General features: G+C 49.5%; 1 protein-coding gene across 2 annotated transcripts; it reads left to right on the top strand.

The window, feature by feature from the left end:
* The first annotated feature begins 2261 nt into the window (after nt 1–2261).
* CDIPT (CDP-diacylglycerol--inositol 3-phosphatidyltransferase) lies at nt 2262–8497 on the top strand. Of its 2 annotated transcripts, none has more exons than XM_088457444.1 (6): nt 2262–2462; nt 5589–5723; nt 5828–5981; nt 6519–6600; nt 6703–6784; nt 6877–8497. In XM_088457444.1, exons 1-6 carry the CDS (start codon nt 2402–2404, stop codon nt 7035–7037), a joined length of 675 nt encoding a protein of 224 aa, XP_088313570.1. In that variant the 5' UTR covers nt 2262–2401; the 3' UTR covers nt 7038–8497. The 2 variants fall into 2 exon arrangements, with proteins under 2 accessions (XP_088313570.1, XP_088313571.1); XM_088457445.1 differs by lacking the exon at nt 2262–2462 and adding an exon at nt 2463–2502.
* Nucleotides 8498–14343: the final 5846 nt, after the last annotated feature.

Below are 14343 nucleotides of genomic sequence, written 5' to 3'. Positions count from 1 at the left end.
GTCACAGCCCGGAGACCCTATTACCGGGTCTCCAGTGCCAAAGCATTATCACCCCAAGCCGCTCAGGCCAAGCCGGGAATCTCAGAGGAGGTGGGGACCCACCACAAAAAGGGGTCCCCCCTCTCCCGAAACCCCAGGCTTGGTCTGAAGCTCGGGGCTGTTCCCCGCACCTCTGGGCTGTAGGTACGGGGGTAATAAAGTGTTAAATTTAAAGAAACTATTGTATTTTACAGTGGAACTACAGGTGCAAGCATGCCTGCCCTTTGGCACTTGTGGAACTACAAATGCCAGCAGGCATCCAGCACCCATACTCCCACTGTAAAATAAATAGTTAAATAAAAACAATACACACACCGTAGTTAGTAGAAGTTTATTACATACATACCTCACTCATACATACTTACCAGCTGCCAGATGTTTCTGTCCCCTTCTCCCCGTAGAATCCAATGGGAGTACCTGCAACAAAGATCCTATACTCACCTCCATCCTTGCGCTGGTCTCTGTAGCATCCTTTGTAAAACAAGAAAACAAATTATTTGAAGCCAGACGGGCAAGTATGGGTATTTGTGTTGCCACACATACCGATACTTAGCGAATGCCAGCTACCGGGATTCACGGGAATTCCCACGTCCTGCCAGCCAATCAGAGGCCGCTTCATATATAGCGGCCACTCCTTGGCTGGAACCCACGTGATTGTCTAGCAGCCCGTGAGAGATTTCAGATGACTTCGGTCATTTGTCATTTCGCGAGGTGTAAGTATATGTAACAGCATATACTTACATCTGTTCGTCTTGGTTCGGGTAAGTCGTTTTTTTGTTTTTACAAGATCGTGGATGCTACTGAGAGCAGCGCCAGGATGTAGGTGAATATAGGATCTTTTTTGCAGGGCCATGCACACGAATTTCTACTTCAGACAAGTGGACCGACCGGCTGGTACAGGTAAGTATGTGTGATTGATGTATGTGTGTATTAAATTTGTACTGTCTAAGGTGTGTGTGTTTTGTCTTTAACTATTTATTTTACAGTGAAGGTACGGGTGCCGTCCGCCTGCTGGCACTTGTAGTTCCACAAGTGCCAAAGGGCAGGCATGCTGGCACCTGTAGTTTCACTGTAAAATACAATAGTTTTCTTTGATTTTACACAGCCTAGAGGTGTGGGGAAAAGCCCCGTGCTTCAGACCAGGCCTAGGGTTTTGGGAGAGGGAAGACCCCTTTTTCAGGAGGTCCCCACCACCCCTGAGATCCCCGGCTTGGCCCGAGTGGCTTGGGGTGATAATGCTTTGGCACTGGACACCCGGTAATAGAGTCTCCGGGCTGTGGCATTACACCCCGGTCGTTTTGGGTCCGGTGCTGGTTTTAAATATAGGGGGACCCCTACGCAATTTTTTTCCCCCCTATGTTTAAAACCAGGACTGGCCCCGCAGCCTGGTGCTGGTACCTAAATTACGGTGGAACCCTACTAATTTTGTTCCCCGTAATTTTAGGTACCAGGACAGGCTGACAAGTCCTGGGCTGGTTAATTTAACCATTTACATGCAGAAACATACATAAATCACACTGATCTGTGTATGTTTCTGGCAAACTCGCAGCTCTGGTGGTGAGTGTTCAAAACTTCAATTTGGCAGAGAGTTTGCTCTCATCTCACCCGAGCTTGTCATCCCGATTTTTGGTAAATTTGAGAGATGTATATTTTAGGTGAAAAGTACTTCCGATGTGCCCGATGGTGAGTTGATTCGAGTTTTACGAGTGAGGAGAGAAATCTCTATCTCACCTGACTTTACCTTTTGCGAGATGAAAATCAACCCTTAAATCACCCGAGATTGGCATCTCGACCAATCTCGATTCTTAGTAAATTGATCCGATTCTCAAAATGTGCATTTATATCCAAACACTAATTTCTGATATTATAAAGAGTTTTATGTTACAATGTATATCATGCTGCTATAGAATCACACAATACCATACACATCATAGTGCTATAATAAATCTAAGCCTCATAGTGTAGCTGGTTTACAGAACTCCCACATAATTCAGACACATTCCTATAGGATTATAAATGGAGTGTGCCTGAAGCCAGCAGCCCCATCAGTCAGAGGAGCAGGGTGACTGATAATTACTGTAATAAAGAAATATATTGGAGATGGTTACAAGCATCTAAAGTAGGTGACGTCAATGGAAGGGAGTTGCTGTAATTACCCAGCAGGTGGTGCTGTTTCCACAGGTCAGCGCTCAATTCCTTCCAGCCCACTCTCTATGACGCCCACCGCGAGCCGCCCTTTCCTACCTAATCCTCTCTATCATTTACCAAGAGACGCTCTGTTCCTGTTCTGCGCTCTCTCTTGTCCGGCAAGAGACGCTCTATCCCGCTCTGCTGGTTTCCTCATTGGTCCAGGGTCCAGTTGATGACGTCAGAGTACAAGATGTCTGAGGAGAATATATTTCTGTTTGTGCCCAACCTGATCGGTGAGTGACGGGGGAGACTCCCCGGGGGCAGAGGGCAGATGTAAGAGAAGCAAACCTTGGTGCTCTGTGATGTCAGGCCCAGGGAAACTCCGCTGCTGCCTGTACAATATGCTATGTACTAAGGGTGGTGCCAGTAATTAGTGAGGGGGGCGCTGATTGCAGGCAGATAGTATGGGGGTAGTAAGGGCAGGCAGACAGTATGGGGGGTACTAAGGGCAGGTGGATAGTATGGGAGGTACTAAGGGCAGGTGGATAGTATGGGGTGTACTAAGGGCAGGCGGATAGTATGGGGGGTACTAAGGGCAGGCGGATAGTATGGGGGGTACTAAGGGCAGGCGGATAGTATGGGGGGTACTAAGGGCAGGCGGATAGTATGGGGGGTACTAAGGGCAGGCGGATAGTATGGGGGGTACTAAGGGCAGGCAGATAGTATGGGGGGTACTAAGGGCAGGCAGATAGTATGGGGGGTACTAAGGGCAGGCAGATAGTATGGGGGGTACTAAGGGCAGGCATATAGTATGGGGGGTACTAAGGGCAGGCATATAGTATGGGGGTACTAATGGCAGGCAGATAGTTTTGGGGGTAGTAAGGGCAGGCAGACAGTATGGGAGGTACTAAGGGCAGGTGGATAGTATGGGGGGTACTAAGGGCAGGTGGATAGTATGGGAGGTACTAAGGGCAGGTGGATAGTATGGGAGGTACTAAGGGCAGGTGGATAGTATGGGGGGTACTAAGGGCAGGTGGATAGTATGGGAGGTACTAAGGGCAGGTGGATAGTATGGGGGGTACTAAGGGCAGGTGGATAGTATGGGGGGTACTAAGGGCAGGTGGATAGTATGGGGGGTACTAAGGGCGGGTGGATAGTATGGGGGGTACTAAGGGCAGGCGGATAGTATGGGGGGTACTAAGGGCAGGCGGATAGTATGGGGGGTACAAAGGGCAGGCGGATAGTATGGGGGGTACAAAGGGCAGGCGGATAGTATGGGGGGTACTAAGGGCAGGCGGATAGTATGGGGGGTACTAAGGGCAGGCGGATAGTATGGGGGGTACTAAGGGCAGGCGGATAGTATGGGGGGTACTAAGGGCAGGCGGATAGTATGGGGGGTACTAAGGGCAGGCGGATAGTATGGGGGGTACTAAGGGCAGGCAGATAGTATGGGGGTTACTAAGGGCAGGCAGATAGTATGGGGGTTACTAAGGGCAGGCAGATAGTATGGGGGTTACTAAGGGCAGGCAGATAGTATGGGGGGTACTAAGGGCAGGCAGATAGTATGGGGGGTACTAAGGGCAGGCAGATAGTATGGGGGGTACTAAGGGCAGGCAGATAGTATGGGGGGTACTAAGGGCAGGCAGATAGTATGGGGGTACTAATGGCAGGCAGATAGTTTTGGGGGTAGTAAGGGCAGGCAGACAGTATGGGAGGTACTAAGGGCAGGTGGATAGTATGGGGGGTACTAAGGGCAGGTGGATAGTATGGGGGGTACTAAGGGAAGGTAGATAGTATGGGGGGTACTAAGGGCAGGCAGATAGTATGGGGGGTACTAAGGGCAGGCAGATAGTATGGGGGGTACTAAGGGCAGGCAGATAGTATGGGGGGTACTAAGGGCAGGCAGATAGTATGGGGGGTACTAAGGGCAGGCTGATTGGTATGGGGGTTATTGAGGGCAGGCAGACAGTATGGGGGTTATTGAGGGCAGGCAGACAGTATGGGGGGTACTAAGGGCAGGCAGACAGTATGGGGGGTACTAAGGGCAGGCAGATAATATGGGAGGTACTAAGGGCAGGCAGATAGTATGGGGGGTACTAAGGGCAGGCAGATAGAATGGGAGGTACTAAGGGCAGGCAGATAGTATGGGGGGTACTAAGGGCAGGCAGATAGTATGGGGGGTACTAAGGGCAGGCAGATAGTATGGGGGGTACTAAGGGCAGGCAGATAGTATGGGGGGTACTAAGGGCAGGCAGATAGTATGGGGGGTACTAAAGGCAGGCAGATAGTATGGGGGGTACTAAGGGCAGGCAGATAGTATGGGAGGTACTAAGGGCAAGCAGATTAGTGGGGGTACTAAGGGCAGGCTGATTGGTATGGGGGTTACTGAGGGTAGGCAGATAGTATGGGGGTACTGAGGGCAGGCATAAGTAATTTAATCAGATATAATGCAGGAAATACAAACATGCAGCAATAGAAGTCTGCGGACACTATATAGAATCAGGGTATTGTTGCCTTAGAGCACATGGATATATAATCGCCCTAATATATAATGTGATAAAATAGATCCCGGAACAACAAGTGTCCTTCTGTGGAAAGTTAGTCCCAACAATGCAACTTCAATAGGAGTAGACTATAAATGTTGTGTACAGGGCGGATTATTATCTAGTAGCTGCAGGATATAGCGCATTAGTATTTAGTAGTAATAATATACCGAAGGACAGCTGATGACTTGTGCTGCCAGCTCAGATTCTTCAAATGTTATGAGAGAGCCGAGCGGAGACGGGAGGGGGCATCGGCTGTACCAGTATACTATAAAGCAGCGTCTTTTACATTTATATGTGGGGTTGTTTATATTGCTGCACTGTAAAGCTGGGGACGCACTAGGTCGACTTGATGGCGGCCGAATCACGTAACTATACACACTTACCAATCGGCAGTTCGGCGTTTGAATTCGCCCGCCCAGCTGTGACGTCAGTCCCTGCAGCAAGATGCAGATATATCGGCCATCGGCTGTGCTGCACAGCCGACGTGATATGTCTGTGAATGGCGTCGTTCACAGACCTATCGAGGGTGCACATTTGCTGAGGCGTTTGCGATATATATCGGCCGTTCGATTGGATGGCTGATATATCGCCCAGTGTGTACCCAGCTTAAGGCATTAATACCTTAATTTTATGTAGTGTCTGCAGACTTCTATTGTTGCATTTTTGTATTTACTGCACTATAGCTGATTCAATTGTTTCTGACTATCCAAGGTACCCACACTTTCTGTTTGCATTCAGTGCTCCCTTTTTTCTGTATTGAGAGTAAATGTTATTTATTCATAATAGAAATGTTGTTGGTTGGGTGACACCTTTCCCTGCTGCCTGGCTAATGTCAGCATTAGCCAGTCATTGAATGCGTTCTGTCCTCCTCAGGTTATGCCCGGATACTCTTTGCCTTTGTTGCGTTTTACTTTATGCCCAGCTCCCCCCTGGTGGCCTCCTTCTTCTACCTGCTCAGCGGCCTCCTGGATGCCTTTGATGGGCACGCAGCTCGGGCCCTGAACCAAGGTGAGGCTGGAGGGCGAGGGATAGTGGTTGGGGGCTTTGGTGTTCGAGGGAGGCTGGCCTGGCTGTTGTCGTCTTTTTATCTGTTTCTATCCCACACCCCCCAGGAACCAAGTTCGGAGCCATGCTGGACATGCTGACCGACCGCTGTGCCACAATGTGTCTCCTAGTCAACCTGTCGCTCCTCTACCCATCGTACACCCTGCTATTCCAGCTCAGCATGAGCCTGGACATTGCCAGCCACTGGCTGCACCTTCACAGGTATCCCAGAGACCGGGGGTGGGGGGTAACTGAAATATGGACGGGGTACTGCGTCTCCACAGCTGCCTCCCATTGCGAGTTTAGAGCGACTCCAACCCTGTATTCATTATCTACCCTTTGTGTATGTATAAAGTACGTTTTATGTAACACCTGTATAGAAGTATTATTAGAAGACTTTAGATATTTGTAATAAAATGCTGTTAAGGGGCCTCCCCTTCAGTACCGTTCCAATATTGGCATCATCTTCCCCATAATGTCTCACTCCTCCTAGAGTTGACCTGTCAGGCTGATTGCACTGTGATTATCCACTCCACACCCCAGTATAAGCCCTGTGCCTCCACCGTCAACTGGGCCTAATGTCAAGGAATATGTGACATCATGGGGGGCGGGTATAGTCTCAATGAGGGGAGTGGTCAGGATAATATAATACTAAGTAGGTAGATGGTATTACTTGCCTTATCTGAAAGGGTGCGATGATAGTGGGTCTGTGGTTGGAGGGTTTATTTCTATCCAATTTGGGCACTGTTTCTCCACCAGCTCAATCCTGAAGGGCAGCGACAGCCACAAGACCATTGACTTGTCGGGTAACCCAGTGCTGCGGCTGTATTACACCTCACGGGTATGTACTTTGCCACTCTGTGTGTGTGGTGGGCTCTGTCCTACGTGTGGTCCGTGTTGTATGTTTGTGTCTCGCCTGTAATGTTAACATGTTTCGTTGTAGCCCGTCCTGTTCCTGATGTGCGCTGGGAATGAGCTCTTCTACTGCATGTTATACCTGCTGCACTTCACCGAGGGGCCAGCAGGTAGGCGCTGTGTGTTCTGTCAGGGTCATAGAGAGGAGAGAGAGTACAGATAAAAACCTTCATTGATTTATCTCTTATTCCCCTCTCTTCAGTCACGTTGGGCCCCTTGGGAGTCATTGGCCTTTTCCGCCTCATCCTCTGGCTTTGCTGTCCGGTCTCTCTCCTTAAATCTCTCATCAGCCTCCTCCACCTGGTCACTGCCTCCCGCAATATGGCCGCCTTGGACTGTGCGGAGCGCGCCAAGAAGAAATGACAGGGTCCACTCAGGGAAGTTTACAGAGAGACATTATTTGATATGCTGACATAATGTATTACCTAGCTATATACTGTATCCTGAAATCATCCCTAGACTACTCGCCACGGCTGCGATCTCTCAGCCAGATCCTGCACTGTGTTACTGTCCCCTATGGAACCTTCCTAGTGGTTGCATCAAGTATTTCCCAAATGGTGCAGTCGCAGACCGGTTTATTAATGCATGGGAGACGACAGTCGTCTTATGGGGTTGACGTATGAAATAGCTGCATTTGGAATGTGTTGATCACTTATCCGAACAATGAAATATTTAAAAAAATAAATAAATTATGGGGGGGGGTGGGGGGTGTTACATGAGGGTTTTTTTTTTTAAATGCAATTATGTTTTAAGTTAAATTAGGGATGGCCATGTGTATGGTAACCATCGATGGCAAGATAGCAAGTTACCGTCGATGGTAACCAACTATGCAATGGATGACCATCGATGGTTTCACTGACCAATGGTCATCACTGTCCTATGATTGAGGCCCCTGGGCCAATCAGAACCAAGGGGCGTGGCTCCGTAGGGGGCGGAGTTATGCTCTGTCTCTGCACCATGTTAAAAAAAAAAAAAAACTATTCGGTTATGCTTTTCCATCGATGGAGGGAAACCATCTGGTTCTCATCGATGGGAATAAACCATCGATGATTTTGAGTTCAATTGTTTTTAATTTACAGATCATGTTTCATGTATGGTGTCTCCTAAGGATCGGCTTCATCCGTTTATTTTCTTTATTTTTTTTTTTGGTTATTACTACTTAGTTTATAATGCCCTATAGACCTGCTCCCAGCATCTTTGGCACAGCATACTACCTTCCATAGTAGGCACACCTGCCCGGGATTAAGTGCAGACAGTTGCCACAGGAAACCATGAACGCAAAGGTTTCTATTATAGAGAGAGGAGATTGGCAGCTGGTCTGCCGGGAATTCCTGCTGCTATATATTGGTATAAATCCCGCTGACCGCATAGAGTAATGCAGCACAATAGGGTCTATGGGTCTGTTTCCTATGTTTTTCCTTTTAGGGGCTCATTTCTACACCGCTTCATGTAGCGACCTCTATGGTCGGGCTCTGTAGCAGCCGCAGCTTGTATTTTATTCTGCTAATGACTGGACCCGATGTGTAAATCAGGGATTCACATGAACCAATCACAGCCCAAGCCTCCATTACAGACACACACAGGAATATAGGCCGTGCTGCCAGAGGTGGATATTTCCTATGTTGTAATGCAGTAAGAGAATTGTTGTCTGTGTGTAGACGTGTAGGACGTGCCGCTACAGGTGTATGTTATAGATTACGTCTCTATTACTGCCAGTCGCAGAGTATCTTGTTCATTTCCTCCTGCAGAGCGTTGCACATCTATCTCTGTGTACCATTCCTCCCGGTAACTGTACATTATAATAAAGGTTTCTGATTACCACATGTGTGTCGCAGTGTCTGATGTACAGTAATGTGAGGGTCTCTCTCTGGGTAACATGGATGGGACCCTTGATTCATTAGTCTGGGGGATCACTCACTGGAGCGCCATACAGAATATTGGACACATTCATGATATCACAGCAGACATCATTATTCTGTGCTCTCTATCATGAGTTTTATATTTTGTTTATTGGTCCATGAGCCACTGGACTAAGGCTGTGCCATCGTCATGCTTTAAAGCTACGTGTGCACATTTCTGTCATGTCCATCTGACGGTTCTTATATCTAATTTCTATAAATATACCACGCAAATTTGTCCATTACGTCTCCCGTTTGGCTAATTATCCATGTACTTAATCACAAGCCCACAGGCAATCCTCTCATCCAGGGCTGTGACTTCATTTATGGTTAGCTGGGTTGGAAAGGGAAGACATACAATTTAAAAGGGCTCCTCTTTGACACCTTGAACGCTTATTCCCAGAGGCCCATCACGGTGTAATAACAGCCCTTTTCTGATGTACATGCATGTGATGGTTTCACTCCCTCGGGCTCCTACATACATACAGCACCAGATTTGCAGTTATGGAAGAGCTAGAGATGGGATAATGCTGATTAGGAAGCCGTTTCCTCAACCCTGGCACTTATTTCCTTCATGTAATGACATTTAAACTAGCTTTATTGAAAAGCAGTGTTGACATCTTCCTGAAAATGTCCAACACAGACCATATTACAATCGCCCCTTTTATCCGCCACAGTAATATGGCCATCAGCCTTGGTCAGTGGTGGGAGAAGCTAGATTAGTGGCACTGGCCAGTAGTTACACCCCTCGCCGTATACTTTATATTATATGAAATAACATTTGCTTTTATTGGACAATACATACAGCTGCATAAATGGCATATTTCAGGTAGTATGAAATCCTATGTCAAACAGTTCTCTCATAGCAGCCAACTAGAGCTGCCGTTCAATGACCCATCCATCCATCCATCCCTCCCTCCATCCCGGAGTCATGAATGTGTTGAGGCCACAGGATCTAACCAAGGGCTGAATGGCTGGATTTTTGCAAATACATTTTTGGCGTGGACTGTGGGGAAAGAAAAGGATCTGACTTCACTAGTGCCTTCCTCAGCCATTCTCTGGTGCTGCTGCTAATTTGTGGGTCGCCCATAGTTTCCCCACCTCCAACAAAATATTATGATGGTTACAACATTACATTGTGCTCCGGCACTAGCTCTGAACTTTGTGTAATGTCCCCTTCGCTCTTCACCCGTGAATCCCGCACGGGGACTTTGACTCTACTGTGAGCTGGACCAAGGATGGTGGCAGCCAAAGGCACTCCGAGGTTGCTGACCACCAGGAGAATGATGTACCACCACAGATTGTCTTTAATCTATAGAACAAGGGACAGGAAGAAGCAGCAGCAGTAATGTGAAGTTGTAAATCGGAGGTCAGAGCAGGCAGATATCAATCATACTCATGAGGAATAGCCCTGAGTCTGTGTCCAGAGAAAATATCCCGGGTTACCTAGTCCGCTGGTGGTGTATACGTGCAATCGAGGCTCTTCGTTGGCCCCAAGTGCAATTAATGACCGATGCTAGAAAGGACTCTGGGCACTAGCACAGCGTAGGGTGAAGGAGATGACTTGTACAGTCGCTGCCGTCTGTGGACTGAGAGGCTATAGGACAAAAGTGCCAGTCTCTGCTTTAAACCCGGCGCCAAAATCCCCCAAAATTGTTTACCTTTGCCACACACATTTGGTGCTTCGGCTACAATTTCAAGAGACAGTAATAAATACAGGCACAATGCACCAGTGTGGGAGCGTGCAGGGTGGTGCTGCCATAGCTGCGAGTGGCATCTATTAGACATACTGCAGTCACTCTGGTTTCACTGGTCACAATCCGCTCTTATTTAGTGCAGAATTCAAGTAAGGTCCCAGGTGACGGCATTCTGTATGTAAGAGAGCACCAACAGCCCCACAGCCTTCCACTATCCCTACACCAATATGGTTATCGGCACGTGTGCAACAGGGGAAGGGATTTCTACATTCAAAGTAGTGTGCGCTGTGAGCCCTGACAGACAGGGCTGCCATCCCTCGCCCTCCCTGCGCTATCCCTGTCACTAGTGCTCTTCTGTTCCTGTCTCTTTTTCTCCGGTGACTCTGAGCCTGTCTATCTAGTCTTCATGTTAGGTTTGGCAGGGCGCCTGTCAGAAAGGGGCACTCCCGGAGATGCTGTGCTTAACCCCAAACTCTACCTGCAGTGTGAATTGATGCCCTGAGCATGCGCACGGCCTCTATTCCCTCACTGGTGATTCATTCACTAGCATTTCCCCCCCCTCTTAGGACACTGCTGCCCGCGGGTGGAGGCGGCTGTTCTAGCGGGGCGAAAATTTGTGTTAACGAAAAAGCGTTAAGCGCAGTAAACCAAATTAAAATCTAGCTAAAAATTAAAAACAGCAAATTAGAAATTAAAAGATATAAAATAAAAATTAAATTTATGCTGAGATAAAAACAAGAAATGGTGAAAATAAATAAAACAAGGTAAAACATGTGCATAACAGATATCCAATTTAATGTTTAAGGCTCTTTAGCGAACAAGTGGTGGAAGAGCGGGTGGATAGTACGATTAAGTCCTGCTCCGTGGTCCCGAGTATTTGCCCTATCTGACCCTAACTTCAGGCCGGCGGTGCGGTAGCTGTATTCTTTCCTGTAAGGCACCTGTTTAGCTACCTCCCAATGTCTCCGGTGTGTATTGTTGGTCACGGCAAGGACGTCGGATGCCGCCAGGACCTGGCGGTGTGTACTTTGGTATTACCGCTTGTGTACTGATCACAGGGTATGCAGTCGGGAAGCCGGCGGACCTAATCCTGACAGTCGGCTTCCCGACTGTCATATCCCGGCAAGGGTCTAAAGACAGGCGTCGATATGCCGACACCTGTCAGACATACGCCATGAGACCGTCGCCCAGCTTCCTGATCGAAGGGACGCCGGGCGTGGATAGCCACGGGGGGGGGGTGTTAGGTTTAGGGTTCCCGGGGGGGGACTTAGGGTTAGGCAACCCCCGGGAGGTTAGGTTTAGGCTAGGAGAGGGGGTTCGGGTTAGGTGCCCCCCCCGGGGGACTTAGGTTTAGGCTAGGGGAAGGGGGGTTAAGTTTAGGCACTTAGAGGGAGGATTAGGGTTAGGTACTGGGGGGGGAGGTTAGGGTTAAGCACCCCTAAGGAGTTAGGGGGTAGAATCAGGTTAGCTAATACTTACCTGAGGACTATCAGGTTTTCCCCTGCTGCCGGGATGCTGGTGTCGGGATTCGGTAAATCATGCTGATTCCAATCACAGTACTGTTTCTCCACTTTCCTCCTTAGCAGGGCAAAGCCATAAGGACAGGGGTGCATTTCAACACTTACAAATCGGGCAGGGCACCGGTGCTCCCTAAAACAGCCTAGAGGAAACACTATCCACCCACTTGTGGGTACTGTCTGCTCCCTAATTCACCTTGTGTGACCCATTACTGCATGCTTCAGACTTGGGGTTGGATAGAAGTGCTTGTGGTATGTAACTAGGGCTTGAATCGGTGCTTGTTATGTATATGGAAATGCATTTTAAATAAATGGTGGGAAAATTGTATCTAAAATAATGAGGCTAAAACAGCTTCTATAACAGACCAGCAATGTTTGAAGCACAAATCATTCAATACGTACAATCAAGCAACATGTTTATAGTTCTTCTGTGGAAAAATGTGTGTATTTAGATGTTCCCCGGCACTGACATATGCGATTGGTACAGAAGCAGCAATGCATAAACTCTTGCCCTACCTTTCCCTAGTATCGGTGCCTTCTGTAGTCAGCCTGGATCTCTTGCGGTGGTTGGTTCGGAGTCAGTCAGCTGTATATATTCGCGCCGGACTGACTCTTGATATTCCACTTGCCGGGATAGCGTCCTATCCCCGTCTCTTTGCAGAGAGCCGCCGCGTCTCACACTTCGGGGTTTGAAATTCCCGATGTCTCGTGGTCACCTGTGAGGTGACGTCAGTATGGGGTTGCTTACACCAACGCGTTTCGTCACTGACGTGACTTTTTCAAGGTGCCTGAATAGTAAACTCAATGTCCTTTTCTACTTCAGGGTCCATAGGGTATCCACAGGATACCTTGGGGTATAGGTGTGACGTCAGTCGCAGGGCACCAAAGAGTTAAGCTTTCAGCCTCCCAGGATGCACTAGGTCCCCCTCCTATACCCCGCCCCCGGGCCAAGGCACCTCAGTTTAGTTTGGTGCCCGGCCGGAGTCGGGTGCACCTGTTGGAGTGGGGGCTAGAAGAGCCCCTGAAGCTTATTCTTCATGCAGCTGTGGCTGCACAACTGGATGAACAGCATGGACAGTCAGTCCTGACGTCCATGCTGTCTTCCCTACACCCCGCCGGTACCAGAACGCCGGTACTGATCCGGGGATGCTGGTGGGCGTCTGGGGTCACAGCTAGCGGTGACCCCAGATGCTCCGGACCATGGCCGGATTCAAGGGGGACAGAGGTAAGCAGCGGGGTCCCGCGGTGGGTCCCCGCTGATCACATGGTCCTAAGTCCCCAGGCAGGGGGCTCCCTGGGGACTGGCTGCAGCGTGGAGCCAGGCGACCAACCTGCGCTTCCACTACCCCCTGGGACAGCGGACCGCAGCAGAGCGGTAGCGCTGCGGCGTCCCAGGGGTTAAATGCATGCCAGGGGAGCGCGCCTTCCCTGTCTCACAGCCGGCGCCTCCCCCGCTGCACACAGCCCTCTCTGCATGCTGCCGACTGGTCCTGTAGCAGCGCTCCTCCCCCAGGCCAGCCTCCTCTCTGCTCCTCGGCGGCCATCTTCTCCAGAACGCATGGTGAACGCTGCTGGAAGCGCTGGACGGAAGCATCGTGGTCTGGGTCCCCCCGCATACCTCTCCTCCGCTGTGGTCAGGTCTGTGTATGCAGCGCTGTGTCCTACCAGGCCCTGTGTCTGTGTAGTTGAGTGATCAGCGCTGTTAGTGCAGGAATTGTTATTTTTCTGCATTGTATGTGACTGCTAGCGCTGCTGCCTGTAATCTTTTCTTCTCTAAACTGTCAGCTTTATTACTGTCCCTGTTCTTTCTGCTAAAGCCCTTGCGGTGCGGTGCTGCAGGGTGGTCTCTCGCCTATTTAATACTTAATTGGTGAGAGAGGTCACATACGTGGTGCCATCATGTCTGAAAGTGATTTTCCCCTCCGGCTACAGTGTACCACGTGCAAAGTACCGTTAGCGGAGGGGGAGGGTAGCGCGGAGGGCCTTTGCCGGCAGTGTTTGTCCATGGCGCGGCCTATTAAGGTTACAGCACCGGTACAGGAGCCGCCCTGGGCTTGTTTCGCTCAGGCGTTAACAGCTTTAGTGGGCCAGTTAGCTCCGCAGCCCGCGTTTACTCCGATGGGTTTGTCCCATCAGTCTGTGGTGTCGTCACCCATGCAGGGGTTCCCACGACAATTGGTGGTACCCCACAGTCTCCCTATTTCCCCGCTCCCGGGTTCTCAGGAGCCAGCGTGGGTTAACTCCCTGACGAGTTCTGTACAGCACTTGTCGGATGTGTTGCAAGGGGAGTCTGTGATGCGGTCTCATAAAAGGCCGGTGGCGTCTCTGTCCGCTCCTTATGAGGATGACGAAGGGACGTCTGACGATGGGGAGATTCTAGATCCTTACGATCAGGAACCTCTCCATACTAAGGACGCTGATGCTAAGTCCAAAGTATATATTCCTGGACTTATTCGGGCGGTCCGCACAGCCTTGGTGATTGAGGACGAAGTTCCCCCAGCGGCTAAATCTAAGTATGCCTTTTTCAAAGATGTGAAGGGCGATGCCACAGTCTTTC

Source organism: Taudactylus pleione, unplaced genomic scaffold (genome assembly GCF_031769625.1).
Source record: "Taudactylus pleione unplaced genomic scaffold, aTauple2 ptg000762l, whole genome shotgun sequence".
In the NCBI taxonomy this organism is placed as follows: Eukaryota; Metazoa; Chordata; class Amphibia; order Anura; family Myobatrachidae; genus Taudactylus; species Taudactylus pleione.
The sequence above is the reverse complement of the archived record's forward strand: the minus strand, read 5'-3'. Positions and strand labels throughout refer to the sequence as shown.